Here is a 19,476-nt window from a genome sequence, read left to right as displayed (position 1 = left end):
GTCCAAACCCTAATCGGCATTGAGTGTCACCGGGAAAAATGCTTTAGTTTAATTTGAAACGCATGGGGAACCTGCGCCACAGTCTCTTGTGCAGTCGAACATGCCGGGGTCATTCTTCACTGTGAGTCTACATGAGCGCACAGTTTCGCAGTCGGCATTGCTGCACGGAGGGTTTTTATCTGAGGTCGTTTCCTCAACTCCTGCCACTGGATCCGACCTGTGGGTGGACAGTTCTACCCTGGACTCTACTCCAATAACAGACACTGAGCGTCATTACCGGAACAACAGAACAGGTGCAGCTCCGTGTAACAGCGGAAAAGCAATGACGACCAACCTAGGACTCTAACGATGCTGATGCCTTCTCTGATTTGCTTAAGTGATTCAGGTTAATTCGGAAGCTTTGTGGAAAACTGTGAGGGGTCTCACATACTGTCCTCACAGTAGGCAAAGTAGGTGGCAGGTTCAGCTGCTGTCTGGATCCGCTCATGTTTGTGATATTGATGTGGTGTCCTAGTTAATTAATGAGCTTTGGTTTGCACAATGTTGCTCCATTCGATGATGCAATATTGTGGTTGGAAAACTTAAAATCACGAGTTGTTTTTTATTCTCCTGCATTGGCTGTTCTGGATAGCAACAGCACGTGTCATCCCTCCATATATAGAGGCTCTGGACAAGCGCACACCCAGTACAGCAAGTCGACACTGAGGTAAGCCGTAGCACTTAGCGTCTGGCAGTAGACAAGTGATTATGCTGTATGTATCGTGTTTTCTCTCTCCCTCTCTCTCTCTCACCCCCCTCTCCCTCCCCCTCTCCCTCCCCCTCTCCCTCCCCCTCTCCCTCCCTCTCTCTCTCTATGTCTCTCTGTCCTCTCTTTCTCTCTCTTACTCACACTGTCTCCTACCTCTCTATCTCTGTTCCTCCTCCTTTCTCTCCTACTTCCTCCAGCATCCGTTTTACAATTTCATCTCTCTTTCTTTCTGTCTCTCTCCGTCATTCGTCCCTCCGTCTCTGTCCCCATTATGCAATATCCCGCACCCAGCCCTCTGTTTCTACTGGAATATGTGTATCCACCTCGATCTTTACCCTCCAATATCATCTTCATCCCATCCAAAGAGACTCTGTATCAGACAAATCAGCATGCTGGAGATGTTTGTGAGGTTAAACCTGGGGCTCGGTTAATAATTACACAACGAACAGTGGGTCTACATGCATCTCTATCATGTGCGCAGTCTATAAGAGAGAAATCACGGTCAGTGGTGCTCAGGTCCCAGCGACGTCAGTCCATGAACTGAGGGGTGTCACAGGTTCTATTACCAAGGGTTCTGACCCCACTCACCATTGTGACGGTATGAGCGAAGGGCAGGGCGTGGGATGATGAAGGGGGATACGGAGCGGCTGACTGAGTGTGTGGGAAGGTGGCAATGGAAAATCCTATGGATTATTATAAGGGTATCTACTTTCGTACAGAAGACAGAGTCATTATTAAATGAAAAGAGATATGTTGGTGGTGATGCCCAGTTTGAGGAACTGTTGCACCATAGGGAGAGATGAAAGATACTTAAAATCACAATTTGTTTTTCTTCTCCTGCATTGGCTGTTCTCTCAATCCCACTCCATCTAACTCACACCGTCTCCTACCTCTCTATCTCTGTTAATATTCAGTTTTTTTTCCCCACTTCCTCCAGTATCCGTCTTACAATTTCATCTCTCTCTCTCTCTCTCTCTCACTGTCTATCTCGCCGCCATTCGTCCCTCCGTCTCTGTCCCCATTATGCAATAACCCGCCCCCAGCCGCCCGTTTCTACTAGAATATATGTATCCACCTCGATCTTTACCCTCCCATATCATCTTCATCCCATCCAAAGAGACTCTGTTTCAGACAAATCAGCGTGTCGGAGACGTTGGTGAGATTATAGACAATAGACAATAGACAATAGGTGCAGAAGTAGACCATTCGGCCCTTCGAGCCTGCACCGCCATTTTGAGATCACGGCTGATCAAATACTATCAATACCCGGTTCCTGCCTTGTCCCCATATCCCTTGATACCCCTGTCCATTAGATACCTATCTAGCTCCTTCTTCTTTTTTTTCTAGCTCCTTCTTGAAAGCATCCAGAAAATTGGCCTGTACTACCTTCTGAGGCAGTGCATTCCAGACACCCACAACTCTCTGGGAGAAGAAGTTTTTCCTTAACTCTGTCCTAAATGACCTACACATTATTCTCAAACCATGCCCTCTGGTACTGGACTCTCCCAGCATCTGGAACATATTTCCTGCCTCTATCTTGTACAATCCCTTAATAATCTTATATGTTTCAATCAGATCCCCTCTCAATCTCCTTAACTCTAGCGTGTACAAGCCCAGTCTCTCTAACCTCTCTGCATAAGACAGTCCAGACATCCCAGGAATTAACCTCGTGAATCTACGCTGCACTTCCTCTACAGCCAGGATGTCCTTCCTTAACCCAGGAGACCAAAACTGTACACAATACTCCAGATGTGGTCTCACCAGGGCTCTGTACAAATGCAAGAGGATTTCTTTGCTCTTGTACTGAATTCCCTTTGTAATAAAGGCCAACATTCCATTAGCCTTCTGCACTGCCTGCTGCACTTGCTCATTCACCTTCAGTGACTGATGAACAAGGACTCCGAGATCTCTTTGTATTACTCCCTTACTCAACTCTATACCGTTCAGATAATAATCTGCCTTCCTGTTCTTACTCCCAAAGTGGATAACCTCACACTTATTCACACTAAACGCCATCTGCCAAGTATCTGCCCACTCACCCAGCCTATCCAAGTCACCCTGAATTCTCCTAACATCCTCATCACATGTCACACTGCCACCCAGCTTAGTATCATCAGCAAATTTGCTGATGTTATTTTCTATGCCTTCATCCAAATCGTTAGCGTAAATGGTAAACAGCTGTGGTCCCAATACCGATGCCATTCCGAGAAACACCCATTCACCGTTACCCTTTGCTTTCTATCTGCCAACCAGTTTTCTATCCATGTCAATGCCTTCCCCCTGATGCCCTGAGCTTTGATTTTACCCACCAATCTTCTATGTGGGACCTTATCAAATGCCTTCTGGAAATCGAGGTACACTACATCCACTGGATCTCCCCCGTCTAACTTCCTGGTTACATCCTCGAAAAACTCCAACAGATTAGTCAAACATGATTTACCCTTGGTAAATCCATGCTGGCTCGGCCCAATCCTATCACTGCTATCTAGATATGCCACTAATTCATCCTTTATAATGGACTCTAGCATCTTTCCCACCACCGATATCAGGCTGACAGGTCGATAGTTCTCTGTTTTCTCCCTCCCTCCTTTCTTAAAAAGTGGGATAACATTAGCCATTCTCCAATCCTCAGGAACTGATCCTTAATCTAAGGAACATTGGAAAATGATTACCAATGCATCCGCAACTTCCAGGGCCACCTCCTTTTGTACCCTAGGGTGCAGACCATCTGGACCTGGGGATTTGCCAGCCTTCAGTCCCATCAGTCTTCTCATCACCGTTTCCTTCCGAATGTCAATCTGTTTCATTTCCTCTATTACCCTATGTCCTTGGCCCATCCATACATCTGGGAGACTGCTTGTGTCTTCCTTAGTGAAAACAGATCTAAAGTACTCATTAAATTCTTCTGCCATTTCTCTGTTTCCCATAACAATTTCACCCAATTCATTCTTCAAGGGCCCAGCATTGTTCTTAACTATCTTCTTTCTCTTCACATACCTAAAAAAGCTTTTGCTATCTTCCTTTATATTCCTGGCTAGCTTGCGTTCATACCTCATTTTTTCTCCCCGTATTGTCTTTTTAGTTAAGTTCTGTTGTTCCTTAAAAACTTCCCAATCATCTGTCCTCCCACTTACCTTAGCTCTGTCATATTTCCTTTTTTTTTAATGCTATGCAATCTCTGACTTCCTTTGTCAACCACTGTGGCCCCTTTCCCCCCTTTGAATCCTTCCTTCTCTGGGGGATGAACTGATTTTGCACCTTGTGCATTATTCCCAAGAATACCTGCCATTGCTGTTCCACTGTCTTTTCTGCTAGGCTATCCTTCCAGTCAACTTCAGCCAGCTCCTCCCTCATGGCTCCATCGTTTCCCCTGTTCATCTGCAACACTGACACCTCCGAGCTGCACTTATCCCTCTCAAATTGCAGATAAAAGCTTATCATAATGTGATCACTACCTCCTAATGGCTCCTTTACTGCGAGATCGCTTATCAAATCCTGTTCATTACATAACACTAAATCCAGAATAGTCTTGTCCCTGGTCGGCTCTCGTACAAGCTGTTCCAAGAATACATCCTGTAGGCACTCTACAAACTCCCTATCCTGTGGTGCAGCACCAACCTGATTCTTCCAGTTCACCTGCATGTTGAAATCCCCCATAACTACTGCGACATTACCTTTGCCACATGCCAATGTTAACTCCCTATTCAACTTGCACCCAATATTCATGCTACTGTTTGGTGGCCTGTAGACAAGACCCATTTGGGTCCTTTTGCCCTTACTGTTCCTCAGTTCTATCCACACAGACTCTACTTCTCCTGACCCTATGTCCCCCCTTGCAAAGGACTGAATCTCATTCCTCACCAACAGGGCCACACCACCCCCTCTGCCCACATTTCTGCCCCTACGATAGCACGTATACCCTTGTATATTCATTTCCCAGTTGTGATCTCCCTGCAGCCACGTCTCCGTTATCACAACAACATCATAGTTACCCATTCGCACCTGGGCTTCAAGCTCATCCGCCTTATTTCTGACACTTCATGCATTCAGATATAGAATTTTTAGCCCATTTCTCCTCTCTCTGTTTGAATCGCTGCCTATTGTGCTTAACCCAGCTCCCCGAACTCCCATCGGGCTATACGCCCCTAGAATTTTGTTATCCTTCCTAAATTTACTTATTCGTTCAACACATTTAACTCCATGTTCCGTCAGACAATCCCTCTGTACATGAGACCTCCTTATCACTTGTTCCGCCCCACCTTCCTCTACTACACACTTAATATTCCGGAACCGTGTAGTCCCCACCTGTCCTTTATTCTTCCTCTCGTTATCCTGTCTCACATTCTGGATCCCCACCCCCTGCAAATTTAATTTAACCCCCCCCCCCCCCCCCCCAAGAAGCACTAGCAAACTTCCCTGCAAGTATGTTAGTACCGCTCCAGTTCAGGTGTAAACCGTCCCTTCGGAACAGATCCCACCTTCCCTGGAACAAGGCCCAATTATCTACAAACCTGAAGCCCTCCCTCCTGCTCCATCCTCTCAGCTACGTATTAATCTTTATAATCTTCTGTTCCTTGCCTCACTCGCACGTGGCACAGGTAGCAATCCTGAGAGGTCCTGCCCTTCAGCTTTGCACCTAACTCCCTGAACTCCCTACGCAGGACTCCCTCACTCATCCTACCCACGTCATTGGTCCCTACATGGACCACAACATCTGGATCCTTGCCCTCCCTCTCGAGAATAACCTGCACCCGATCTGAGATGTCCCGGACCCCGGCACCAGGGAAGCAACATACCATCGGAGACTCCCGATCTTCCCCACAAAATCTCCTATCCGCCCCCCTGACTATAGAATCCCCTATCACTACTGCTCTCTTCTCTTCCCTCCTCCCCTTCCTAGTCACGGGTCCAACCTCAGTGCCAGAGACTGGACCACTGCAGCTTGTTCCTGGTAGGTCATACCCACCAACAGTATCCAAAACGGTATACTTATTTTTGATGGGAACGGCCACTGGGGTGCTCTTCTCTCTCTGTCTGCTCCCCCTGCCTCTCTTGACTGTCACCCATTTGCCTACCTCCTGTCTTTTCGGTGTGACTGCCTCCCGATAACTCTTATCTATCTCTGCCTCTGCCTCCCGAATGATCCGTAGTTCATCCAGCTCCTGCTCCAATTCCCTAACTCGGTCTGATAGGAGCTGCAGCTGGAAGCACCTATTGCAGGTGTAGTCATCAGGGACAACTGTGTTGACCCTGACCTCCCACATACTGCATACGGAGCACACCACTGCTCTAACCGTCTCCCCCATTACCTGATCCTAGATTTGTCAGAATCCCAGATTATACCTGGGACTCGGTTAATAACCACACAAAGAACAGTTGGTCTACATGCATCTCTGTCATGTGCACAGTCTATGGGAAGAGGGAAATCACGGTCAGTGGTGCTCAGGTCACAGCGACATCAGCCCATGGACTGAGGGGTGTCACAGGTTCTATTACCAAGGTTTCTGACCACACTCACCAGTGTGACGGTATGAGCGAAGGGCAGGGCGTGGGATGATGAAAGGGGATATGGAGCGGCTGAGTGAGTGTGTGGGAAGGTGGCAATGGAAAACCCTGTGGATCGCTATAAGGGCATCGTCTTTGGTGTAGAAGACATAGTCATTATTAAATGAAAAGAGATCTGTTGCTGGTGATGCCCAGTTAGTGGAGCTGTTGCACCATACCCAGAGAATAAAGATCACCATAGGGGAACAGTCACTAACCCAGTCTATACCTAGTACTTCACCCCGGGCACGTCGACGCATCTAATTTGGCGCATTGTATTTTGCTGATGTACCTGTCGTATTGTTCACAGCTTTGGTGAAAATTCCCGAGGGATGGAAACTGGTTTCTCCTCTATTGATAACCAGAATGAGAATCACAAAAAATGCTTTTAGGATCTCTGCAGGCCAAACAGCATCAGTGAAAAAAAGAAGTGCAGTCCGAGATTCGGGCCGAAAACACTTCGGCAGGACTGGAGATAAAAAAACAGCTGAGGAGTAGATTTAAAAGGCGCCGGGTGTGGAGAGCGAAACACTAGGTGTTAGGTGAAACCTGGAGGGGAGGGAGTGGTGATAAAGTAATTAGCTTGGAATGTGAAAGAGACAGGACCATTTAAAACAGACAAAAAAATTGTCAGAGCACCAGAGGGAGGTGCTGGGTGGTCAAGGAGACATGGTGAGAGAGGGAAAAGGAGATGGGACATAGAAAGGGGCGGGGGGGAGTAGGGTCGGCGGTTTGGAGGGCATTACTGGAAATTTGAAAAATCAATGTTCAGTTTTTCAGGTTGGAGGCCACCCGTACAGAATATAAGGTGCTGTTCCTCCATCCTAAGTGTGCCCTCATCACGACAGAGGAGGGGGCCATGGATGGACATACAGCAATGGGAATGGGAAGGGGAATTAAAATGGATGACCACTGGAATGAAAAGCCTCAACTTGAAATCATATGCAGCGGTGACGTAGGAATTGAGAGAAGGGGATGGAGTGTTTAATGTAGCAGGGTTGAACGAGGAATAGTTCCTCTAGCCCTCCCCCCCCCTTTCCATACGGATTGCCCCTACGTGACTCCCTTGTCCATTTGTCCCTCCCCACTGAATTTCCCTCCCGGCTCTTATCTTTGTAAACAGAACAAGTACTACACCTGCCCCTACACCTCCCTCACTAACATTCAGAGCTGTAAACAGTCTTTTCATATGAGACGACACTTCACTTGTGAGTCTGTTGGAATCTTTTATTGTGTTCTGTGCTCCCGGTGTGGCCTCGTGTACATCAACGAGGCTCGACATAGATTGAGAGACGGCTTTGAAAAAGACCTGCGCTCAGTCCGCCAGAACAAGTGGCCAGCGATTTTAATTCCAGTTCCAATTCCTATACCGACATGTCCATCAATCACTGTCGTGATGAGGCCACGCTTACTTCCTTTTCACCATTTCCTATCCCCTTCCCTCGCCCCTCACCTTATCTGCTTGCCCGCCAATCGCCTCTCTCTGGTAGTCCCCCCCCCCCCCCCATACCCCATTTTTTTTCTTTCTTCCATGGACATCTGTCTCAGAATGAAGACCATTGTCGCCCCCGGTGAGGCCTCCAGTATATTGACCAGACTCGACGTAGATCGGGAGACAGTGTCGACAAGCATTTACGTTCCGTCCACCAGAACAAACGGGATCGCCCACTGGCCACTGATTTTAATTCCAATTCACATTCCCATTCCGATATGTCCATCCATGGCCTCCTCCGCTGTCGTGATGAGGCAACGTTTAGGTTGGGGGAACAACACCTTATATTCCATTTGAGTAGGTGCAACCTGACGGCACCAAAACCGATGTCCCCACGCCCCCTCCCCTTTTCACCATTTCCCATCCCCCTTTCCCCCTCTCACCTAATATCCCTGCCCACCTGTCACCTCCCTCTAGTGCTACTCCCCAATTTTGTTTTCTTTCTTCTATGGCCATCTCTCTCTTGTACCAAACATTTTATCCCCCCATAGATGCTGCTGCTTTGTAGAGTTCCTCCAGCATTTTGTGTGTGTTGCTCTGATTTCCGGCTTCTGCAGGTTTTGTCTTGTTTGAGAATTCGGGATCACATTTATTATCACTGACATTCACTGTGTGACGTGAAACGTGTTTTTGTAGCTGCAATACACTGCAAAGACAGAAAATTCCCAATAAGTACATAAGTAAAGGGAGATTGATAGATTGATAGATAGATAGATAGGTAGATAGGTAGATAAACCGACCGACTGATGTGTAGATCAATAGATCGATAGATAAATGGATAGACAGATGGACACGCTCCAATGGGCAAAGTCTCAGCAGGATGGAGTCAGCGAGGATGTTTTCCCTGACTCAGATGTTTTGGATCAGGGACCTGCTCCATCATCAAGGGATGACATTGGCAATCAATCTCAGAATGAAGTGTATCATCATTAACATATTTGGTGCAATTTCTTCTTCTGTTCCAACAGCACAACGTGAGAGTGAAAAATTGTAAATTGCAATAAATAAATACTTATGGCAGACAGGAGCTGTCAGGAGAGGGAGAGACATTAGATGAAGTACACTTCATTAGAACTGAGGAGGGAGAGAAACGTAAGTTGGTCTGGGCAGCAGAGAAGGTGGGAAGGCTCTTTAGAAATGAAACATCTCTGCTCGGCTGAGATTTGACTGAATTGGTTTATCTCATGTACAAGGTACAGTGCAAAGGTTATTTTTACACTCCACACCAAACTTTCTCCTTCTGTCCAACCAGCCCTACCCTCAACCCACTCTTACACCTCCCTTACCATGTTCGTCCAATTCCACTCAATCACTCTTCCTCTCCCGCCTATTCTCTCGCACTCTCTCCTTCCCCATCTCTCTGACAGAAACTCTGTCTTTTCCTGGAGTGGAGGAGGCTACCTGAGGTGTTCTAACCGATGAAGGGCATGCATAGTTCACACGGCGGGAACGTTATCCCATGTAGCAGAGGCTTCAGTAGCACACAATATAGATCTAAGAGGCGGAGTGAGAGGCTCACCAGGATTGTTAAGTGACCGGAATCAACTGGGGCTGGCTCTCCTGGTGTCGAGGATGCTAACCAGAATCCGTTGCGGTGCAGTGGGAAGGATAGTGCTTGGGTAGAGATACACTGACACTCCGTCCCCTGTATCGAGATGAGCCAGTTAAAATTGTGGGATTATAGCCAAAGTACGAATTATTTCGCAATACAATGATGTTGAGTACTAGAACTGGCTCGGCGGGCCGATGGGCTGTTTGCTGTATAACCCTGTGAATGGCCTTATGTCCATGGCAAATACTGGATAGTGACTGTTTCTGTTTCTCATAGGGTAACAATGCTGCCCGTGTTTCTGCTTGTCGCCTCGCTGGTCAGCGTGGAAGGCTTGAGCAAAGAGTAAGACAAGAATCAAATTCCTTTCCTTCCGCAGTCCCACCATCTGCCGCTCTATCCCGATTCCTTGTATCCCTGCCAGTGCTGCCTCCATGTGTTGCACTCCCTCCGACCAGGCACTGCCTGCCTCGCCTCCCTCCTTCAATCAGTTTTCCGGGACCAGCTGCCCTTCCCTACCCGGTTTCCATTCACAAACTCCGCCTCTTCAATCCATATCGCTTAAATCCTGATTCTCCCTGCGATGGAAACCGAGGCAAGAATCACAACTGAGTACTCGGATTAAACATTTGTACCGAGCCACATCCGTAACAGTAGACACTCGGCAACATACAATATGAGAGCTAAGAACCGAGCTCCTTTAACAAAATACATTCGCCCTCCCCTCCAGCACGGCGTCCTTCTACAAACCAGCTTCTCACCAGATAACATCCCCCATGTTTAGCGCACGGCTCTCTTAATGTCGTACCTTGTTACACTGTCGGGTTTGATCTAAGAGCCCTTCTCTTCTGATGGCACACATCAATGAATCCACAGTTTTGTGGAATGTGTGGGATGCTTGTTTGCATTGTCTATTGAGTTTCTGATTCTCTCATTGTGTTTTTGCTTCCAGTCATTGCTTGGGATATGATGCCCTCTGCACCACTGCAGATTATGAGGTAATGTGATCGCTGACTATTACTTTTCCTTTCCTCCTTCCCTTGGACGTCCCGTCTTCAGCTACATCCGTTTCCCAGAGAATCTCCCTGTCACAGATCATTGCTCACTGTTGACATCTGAGCCTCTATTTACCCGACACCGCCACGTACAGATTCCCGTCCACGTCATTCTTCCTCAGGCCGTAGGGACGAATTGTCTCCGCTCCGCCATCATTGGTTCTGAACCCTGGAGCTGCTTATCCGTCAGCACCTGGGGAGTCAGACGCAGCTGGAGAACTGTAGCCTGCTGACTACCCACCCTGGCCCCACTTCCCCCAGGGAGGGAAGGGTGAAGGGTAAATTAAGGGCTATAAGAAGATGTGTCTTTTGGAGAGGGTACGAAGGAGCTTTACAGGGATGTTTACTGAATTAGTGGGTCCGTGCTCCAGTAGGGATTTGCGCACACTCGGAATGCTTTCGTTGCAGCGGCGGTAGCTGAGGAGATGTCAGTAAGGGTTTAAAAGTTTGATAAGTAACGCTGTCATGTATTGTACGTGATAGGCGTTAAAAAGAAGTATGTAGGAGGCCGTCAAATGTGATTTTTTTTGTCTGTACATGGAAGGACTTCAAAAACAACATGTTGAGACTACAAAACTTCTATGTGCTTGTCAGAACAAGAGGGGAGGGTAACAAGTGCAGAGAAACTGTCACAGGGGGGACAGGAGGGTGGACCCAAGTGCAGGATGCAGGCACTGAAGTACTAGGGGCAGGACAGGAATAACTAAAGGATAGAACCTGATGGGGAGACCAGGGCATGCGAAAGAGACGGGGCATGCTAAGTAATCCTGGGGTTCAGAAAGAGCTCGTGGCAAGGCAGGAGGGCCGCCTGGGCGGCCGCATCACTCCTGGGCAGGGCTGCCTCCAGGGCGGGAACACGGTGTCCGGGGCAAGACGCAGGACACCTGGGCAGGTAACGGGCACAACTCATCAGAGGTGAGGGGTAGGAAGGGGACAGATTCCTCTTGCCGGGCAACGGCAGACCGGCCTGCTACCCGACGGAGGCAAGGGATCGGAAGGGAACTTGGTCCGGGGTGATTCCAAGGCTGACTCACAGAACCTGAGGATGAGACCGTGGATACTCCAAGCCGGGACGACCCGAACGAACAGGCCCAATCGGACGAAACACCTCGGAACATGGCAAACCAGCTCGTACAAGACAAAACAGGTTTAGAGCAGGGAAACCCACCCACCCAACCAGACTCGGTACCAGAGTCCCTTATATCCACCTGCCAGCTGATAGGCAACAGGTGCACCTCCTTAAGCCAAGATGATCTTATTTGGCTTAAGGGCGACAGGAGGGACGGCTTCAAGACCTGGAGTCCGGTATCCGTGGACCGGATCATAACCTGGAATGCTTGGGCCCGAGCAGAAACATTTAAAACATCCTTTGCAATTGGAGAGATAACCAATTTTTAAGACTATTTTTAAGAGTTTAAACATAAACCACAAAATTCTAGGCTGCAATTTCTGACATCAGCGGAGGAAACGTTACCTGAAAGTATTCCAAGGGACCTGATGTAGGAGTATTTGGATATCAGTTGACTAAATAAGTACTGTCGGCATGGCGTCGTGCCTGGTAGGTTATTCCTAACCAAATTATCGAGTTTTTTGAGGAACTTACCAGGAAAATGTATGAAGGTAAGGCATTGTGGGAGACACCAGATAGTGGCAGTAAATAGCTGCCTCTCAGATTGTGACCTGGGCTTATTGATGTGATATAGGCTGTGCTGTGTTTGTTGTTGTTTTATTTCATCTATATCAACGCAGCTGATGATAATGTGGTTAACTGTGTCAGCAAAACGCCGAAGACACCAAGTCTGGGGGTGTAGTGGACAGCGAGAAAGACTATCTTGGCTCCAGTGGGATATACAACAGCTGGCAAAATGCTCTAAAATATGGCAGGTGGAAATTAATGCAGACAAGTGTGAGGCTATACACTGTGGCAGGACTAAACACAGTAAGCGTTACACGGTGAACGTCAGGACACTGAAGAGTGTGGTAGAACAAAGCGATCTGCAATACGGTCCATAAATCGATGAAAGTGTCGCCATGTGTAGATAGGGTCCTAGAGAAACCGTTCAGCACATTGGCCTTTATTAATCAATGTATTGAGTACAGGACATGATATGTTGTGTTGAAGATGTTCCAGACGTTGGTGAAGCCCAATTCAGACTATTGTCTGCAGTTGTGGTCACCGACATACAGGAGAGTTGTAATTAAGATTGAAAGAGCACAGTGAAAACTTACGAAGATATTGCCGCGTCCAGAACATTTGCACTTTAAGGAAATATTGAAAAGGTTTTTTCAGTATTTCTTAGAAGACAGAAGATTGAGAGTGGTTTTGAAAGATGTTTACAATATTACGAGTGGTGTCAATTGGGTAAATGCAAGCAGGCTCTTTCCACTGGTGTTGCATGGGACAACGACCAGTGTCCTGGATTGAGTGTGAAAAGCTGAAAAGTTTAAAAGGAACATGAGGGGAAACCTCTTCTCTGAGTGGATCATGAGAGCATGGAATAAGCTCCCAGCTCAAGCGAGGCATGCGAACTGGATGTGAACGTTTAAGAAAAGTTTGGATCGTTATATGATGATATGGTTATGTAAGTCTTTGGTCTCGGTGAAGGTCGATTGGAGAAGCAGTTTGAATGGTCATTGCATGGATTAGATGTGCTGAAGGGCTTGTGCTGTACTTCTCTATTTCTCCGTGAGATTGTATGGACAAGGTTTTTCACCCCGAGTGCGCTGAATGCTTCGAGTGTGCGATCTACGTTGATAGACCATAAGGCGATAAAGTATATCAGCAGAAATAGGCCATTAGGCCCATCGATACTGCTCCGCCATTCAAATATGGGGTGATCCAATTCTTCCAGTCATCCCCACTCCCCGGCTTTCAACCTATACCCTTGGAAGCGCTGTCTAATCAGGAACCTATCTATCTCTGCCTTAAATTCACCCAACGATTTTGCCTTCACACCACTCGTGGCAACAAATTCCAAAGATTTACCACCTTCTGCTTAAAGTAATTTCTCTGCATGTCAGTTTTAAAAGGACTTTCTTCAATTCTGAAGCCGTGCCAAATTGTTCTGGAGTCATCTACCATGGAAATACCTTTGCCATATCTAATCTGTCCAGGCCTTTTAACATTCTAAATGTTTCTAGGAGATCCCCCTTCATTCTTCTGAACTCCAGGGAATACAGCTCATGAGCTGCCAGACCTTCCTCATAAGGTAACCCTTTCATCCCTTTCATACTGTCGGAAACAGATACATTAGAGATTTTTCCATGGCGTTTATACAGGCACCTGAAGGAAAATGTAAGGGTACGGTTAATGTGAAGAGAGAGGGACTTAGTTTAGTCAGCCAGATGATTACAAATTTAATTGACCTGACACAGTACTGTGGGCTGAAAGGCCGGTCCCTCTACTTCTCTATGTTCCCTGTTCTATGTTCGATTTGTCACAGCTACCTTGTTACAGACAGTAAATCCGTCGTTATCATTTGCGCCCAACACATTCTGAGGCTGTGCTGCGCCAGTTCGCATGGATCGTCACGCTTCGAGTGCCAACATATCTTCCCACCAATGACTATCCATGACCAATACGTCCTTGTAATATGGGAGGATACCAGAGTACCCAGAGGAAACCCACGCGATCACGGGGAGAACGGAGAATTCTTTACAGCCGAGAATGATGATGTGGACGGTGGGGAATTGAACCCATTTGCGAGTGCTATAAATCTCTACGTTGGTTGTTACAATACGCTGCCGCCTTGCCAGGGTACCTTCGGTGCACGAAGGGACTATTGACACATGTGCGGAGTACCGAGTGTACCTATTCAGAGGAACTTGTGCCACTTTAAGTCCTTACGCTGCTCAGTGCCATGACATTCTATCCGTCGCTGTGCTCACTTCGTTCTGCCTCGTCGTGTGCCATCCTTGCTCCTCAATCACAAAACGCACATCACCGAACCCCTCTTACAACTCCGCATAGTAAGAACTCCATTCTCTGCCAACAGGTCCGCCGTTACAAAGACTCGGTCTGGGTTGGAATACACGGCAGCTCCGACCTCAATATTAAAACTGATATCGTACCGCTGTACCTATATCTCACTGGGCGAAACCTGGAAGGTAGGAAAACGGCCAATAGTGATGACATCAGAAACAATCTGTCGACTGTCAACTGGGGCAGACTGTTCCAGACACATATGTATTTGATAAGTTGGGGTATTAGAACATTGTCGTCGAGAGAGTGCAATGCTTTTATGTAAAAGTTTAAGATGATAAGTGTAGAAAACCGTCGTTTTCTAGAGATGTGGAGGCGCTTGGTAAGAAAAAGTGGAGATGTGCATCACGTAGGAACAACATATCTATATATGGAGTAACCTTAATGCAATGGAATAGTTTTTTTTTAAAGAATCAGGAGCGACAATGGAGTCAATGAGATTTCCCCAACAGACAAGGGGAGGGAATGATTGGGATGATTGGGGATACTAATACTGTATGGAGACATGTGGAGATAAAAGAAGTAGGGAGATCATAAATGATTTTTCTTTTTCATCTGTATTTAGTCAGTAGACCACTACAGAGTCTATAGCACAGAGGCAAAGTGGCAACATCTTCACAGAGAAGGACGTGTTTGTTGTCCTGTCGCAACTTAGGGATTCAAGTGGAAAAGTGGTAATGTTGTTGCTGTAATTAGTTGAAGGTATTCTAAACAAATGATACATAAGTATTTGTTTTGACATGGATGAAGTTTAATCAGCTTAGCTTCCTGCCTCTAAGTTATCGAGGCCGTTACCACTAAAGTTGATGAAAGCAAGGCTATGGACATTGTATACATGGATTTCAGTATTCCAGTTGAGAAGGGCCCACGTGGGCGTTTGGTCAAGAAGTTTCGATGCATTCAAGATTAGGTAGTAACTTGAATTAGACACTGGCTTTGTGGAGCAGCGAAGTACATTGTTGCCTCTCTGGCTGGAGACCTGTGACTAGTAGAGAGCCGTAGGTATTGATGCCGAGTCCGTTGTTGTTTGCCATCTATCTAAGTGATCTGAATGATCATGTGGTTAACTCGATTAGTAAAATTCAGGGACCACACTAAGATCGGGAATGTAGTAGACAGTGAGGAATACTGTCATGGCCTGCAGCGGGATTTGGGCGAGCTGGAAATTGTGCTTAAAACGGCAGATGGAACTTAATTCAGTCTAGTGCGAGGTTTTTCACTTCGGTCGGACCAACCACGGTAGGGCTTAAACACTGAAAGACAGGGCACTGAGTAGTGCGGCAGATCAAAGGGATCTGGGAGTACAGGTCCATAATTGATTGAGAGTAGCATCACAGGTTGATCGGGTCGTGATGCAAGATGTTTGTACGTTGGTCTTAATAAATAAAAGAATTGAGTAAAGGAAATGGGAAGTTAAGTTGTCCAAACTGAGATTTAAACAAGATTGAAAGAGGGTAGAAGAAATTTTAAGGGGCATTCGTGGTCTTGAGCACCTTAGCTATGAGAGACGATTGTATTGGTTAGAACTTTAGTTCCTGGAATACAGAATATTTAGAGGAAATTTCATAGAGGTTTAAAAATTATGATGGGTACAGACAGGTTGAAACATTCAGGCGTTTTCCACTGAGGCTAGGTGGGAATACAAGCAGAGGTTAAGAGTGAAAGGTGAAAAGTTTGAGAGGATCCGTCTTCACTCAAAGGTTATGGCAATGTTTAAAGACCTGGCAGCAGAAGTCGTGCATGCGAGCTTGTCTTCAAAGTTTAAGTGAAGTTCGGACACTTACATAGATGGGAGGGGTATGAAGGGTTAAGGTCCCGGTGCTGGTCGATGGAAGCAGGCAGTTTAACTCGTTCAACACGGAGCAGATAGGCCGAATGGCCTGTTTCTGTTCTGTTCTCTTCAATGATCCGCTGACTCCACGACTTGGAATGAACTGGATGAGGCAGTGTAGGTTGGGATATTAAGCTCACAGCTGACAAGAAGCTTTGCTGACTTGGAGATAGATAGATAGATACTTTATTCATCCCCATGGGGAAATTCAACATTTTTTCCAATGTCCCATACACTTGTTGTAGCAAAACTAATTACATACCATACTTAACTCAGTAAAAATATGATATGCATCTAAATCACTCTCTCAAAAAACATTAATAATAGCTTTTAAAAAGTTCTTAAGTAGTTTACTTAAATACATTAAATACAATCAACCCCGGCACTTTAACATATCTTACTCCTGGCGGTTGAATTGTAAAGCCTAATGGCATTGGGGAGTATTGACCTCTTCATCCTGTCTGAGGAGCATTGCATCGATAGCAACCCGTCGCTGAAACTGCCTCTGTCTCTGTATGGTGCTATGTAGAGGATGTTCAGGGTTTTCCATAATTGACCGAGCCTACTCAGTGCCCTTCGCTCAGCTACCGATGTTATACTCTCCAGTACTTTGCCCACGACAGAGCCCGCCTTCCTTACCAGCTTATTAAGACGTGAGGCGTCCCTCTTCTTAATGCTGCCTCTCCAACACGCCACCACAAAGAAGAGGGCGCTCTCCACAACTGACCTATAGAACATCTTCAGCATCTCACTACAGACATTGAATGACGCCAACCTTCTAAAGAAGTACAGTCGACTCTGTGCCTTCCTGCACAAGGCATCTGTGTTGGCAGTCCAGTCTAGCTTCTCGTCTAACTGTACTCCCAGATACTTGTAGGTCTTAACCTGCTCCACACATTCTCCATTAATGATCACTGGCTTGGTGATATTGAGACGCAGGTAGTTTGAGTTGCACCATAACACAAAGTCCTGTATCAGTTTCCTATACTCCTCCTCCTGTCCATTCCTGACACACCCCACTATGGCCGTGTCCTCAGCGAACTTCTGCACATGGCAGGACTCCGAGTTATATTGGAAGTCTGATGTGTACAGGGTGAACAGGACCGGAGAGAGCACGGTCCCCTGCGGCGCTCCTGTGCTGCTGACCACCGTGTCAGACCTACAGTCTCCCAACCGCACATACTGAGGTCTATCTGTCAAGTAGTCCACTATCCAATCCACCATGTGAGAGTCTACTCCCATCTCCGTTAGTTTGTGCCTTAAGATCTTGGGCTGGATGGTGTTAAAGGCACTAGAGAAGTCCAGGAATGTAATCCTCACAGCACCACTGACCCCATCTAGGTGAGAGAGGGATTTGTGCAGCAAATACGTGATAGCATCCTCCACTCCCACCTTCTCCTTATACGCAAACTGAAGAGGATCCCGGGCGTGCCTGGTTTGTGGCCTCAGATTCTGTATTATCAGCCGCTCCATGGTCTTCATCACGTGCGACGTCAAGGCAACAGGTCTGAAGTCATTCAACTGCTTTGGTTGTGGTTTCTTCGGTACCGGGACAATACAGAGAATTGCTGTCAGCTGCAGCAGATAGTGACAATATGTGGCGGTGGGCTGAGAAATAGCAGCTGTTGTTAAAGCCCGACAAGTGTGAAGTTAGATTGTAGAAGGAAATCTGGGATCCGCACCACAGATCCATTAAACCTGCAGCAGAAATTGACATGGTTATTGAGAACGCGTGTGGTGTGTTGCCCGGGGTGGTGTCAGAGGCAGACACAATGGATCACTTAGGAAACTCCTTGTTAAACATATGGAGGTCTGTGTGGGAGTGAAGATTCTGATTGATCTTAAAATAGGTTACAATGACGTCACAACATCGCGGAACGTAGGGTTCTATTTTGAAACTAATGCTTAAGTACATTAGTGTTTCCAAAGAACTGTATGAAGTATTATAACATTCTACCAAACCCTTAGAGATGCGGATCCCATACACTGGACAAGTTCTCGTTTCATTGACCGGTTTTCGAGTGCTTGCAATCTACATTTTGCTTCCCGAAGAGCTCTGGGACAATCCTCCAACAGCAACCGACACACGAGTGAGTACCAGCTGAAAGCTGACAATACGTTGTATTGTGTCTGACCCCCCCGCACCCCCACCCAGTCTCTAGAGGGGCAGTTGTGGAATAGTCTAATGGTTACTTCATAATCAGCTGCTGAAATCAGACACAAGTACTTGACCAGGAGGAAAAGCTGGAGTTGGTTCAGTTGTTTGAGATTAAGTCCCAGAGATCTGTCAGCACAGAATAAGATCAATGTTTTCCAGGAGGGTGTGGAATTCGGCACCTCAAGATGCTTTTGCTGTCCAATATGAAGGAAGAGTTTGGGGTTACTTAAATGCACACGGTGCAAAAGGTGGAACATAGCATGATTATCTTAACGGGAAATCATGCCTGACAAATATGCAGGTATTCTTTGAGGAAACGACAGGCCGGTCTGAAAAAAGGCGAGCAAGTGTGATAAATCAGTGTATCTGAATCTGAACCTGAGGTAGATGCAGTGAGTCATAGTGGGTGCGTTTCTAACCGATTGTTTCTGTTCCGGGATACTGAAGGGAGAGGAGGTGTAGGGGGAAGTATCGCGGGTCCGGAATCTGGGCGGTGAGTGGAACTGCAAAGTGATCTCAGATATGACTTGACAACTGATTGAATTGAAGAACAGGGTGGAAAGCGGGGGGCTGGTGAATCGGAATTTCCCTGTTGCCATATTACGCTGTTTGCATCTCTCAGGTGTTCGTCACTCGTTTACCAATGATGGATGTGTTCGCCAGGAAAATCCGTCGGTTTCGCTTTTCTGACGTAGGTGATTTCAACCGCACGCTCACTGCGCAGAATGTCCATGTCAACAATTCCAACTTCTTCGTGTATTCCTGCTTGGGGTAGGTCATACAGCGACACGTTTATTTAGGTTTTTCTATGATCAGTGGCCAATGGGCTTCCCTAGAATGTACTGGGACAGCTCGCAGGATTTCGCCATGTTTCAGGAGCTAACATATCATATGTACAGCTTCCTCATCAGAACCCACAGTTTCCCAATATCCAATGACAGCAGCATGCCTCCACACAGGACCACCCCACTCCCGTGGTGTGAGGAACACTTACTCCGAGGGTGAATCCATCACTCTCACCACGTCCCCAATAGCAAATGTCTTAACCCCATGCAGATACAGCACTGGAAAGTGAAACACGAGATTTCACCCAGGTTAACCAACAACCACTCTTCCC

General features: G+C 46.8%; 2 protein-coding genes across 2 annotated transcripts in view; one reads left to right on the top strand and one right to left on the bottom strand.

The window, feature by feature from the left end:
• The window catches only part of LOC140721010 (uncharacterized), an 878,357-nt gene that overhangs the window by 756,792 nt on the left and 102,089 nt on the right, over positions 1–19,476 (bottom strand). The gene's annotated exons all lie outside the window — the stretch shown is intronic.
• LOC140721008 (heme-binding protein 2-like) lies at positions 641–19,134 on the top strand. The gene is made up of 6 exons (XM_073035872.1): positions 641–706; positions 9,613–9,678; positions 10,286–10,331; positions 14,384–14,495; positions 18,170–18,291; positions 18,982–19,134. The coding sequence occupies exons 2-6, from the start codon at positions 9,620–9,622 to the stop codon at positions 19,132–19,134; spliced, it is 492 nt and encodes a 163-aa protein (XP_072891973.1). The 5' UTR covers positions 641–706; positions 9,613–9,619.

Source organism: Hemitrygon akajei, unplaced genomic scaffold (assembly GCF_048418815.1).
Source record: "Hemitrygon akajei unplaced genomic scaffold, sHemAka1.3 Scf000049, whole genome shotgun sequence".
Lineage (NCBI taxonomy): Eukaryota > Metazoa > Chordata > Chondrichthyes > Myliobatiformes > Dasyatidae > Hemitrygon > Hemitrygon akajei.
The sequence above is the reverse complement of the archived record's forward strand: the minus strand, read 5'-3'. Positions and strand labels throughout refer to the sequence as shown.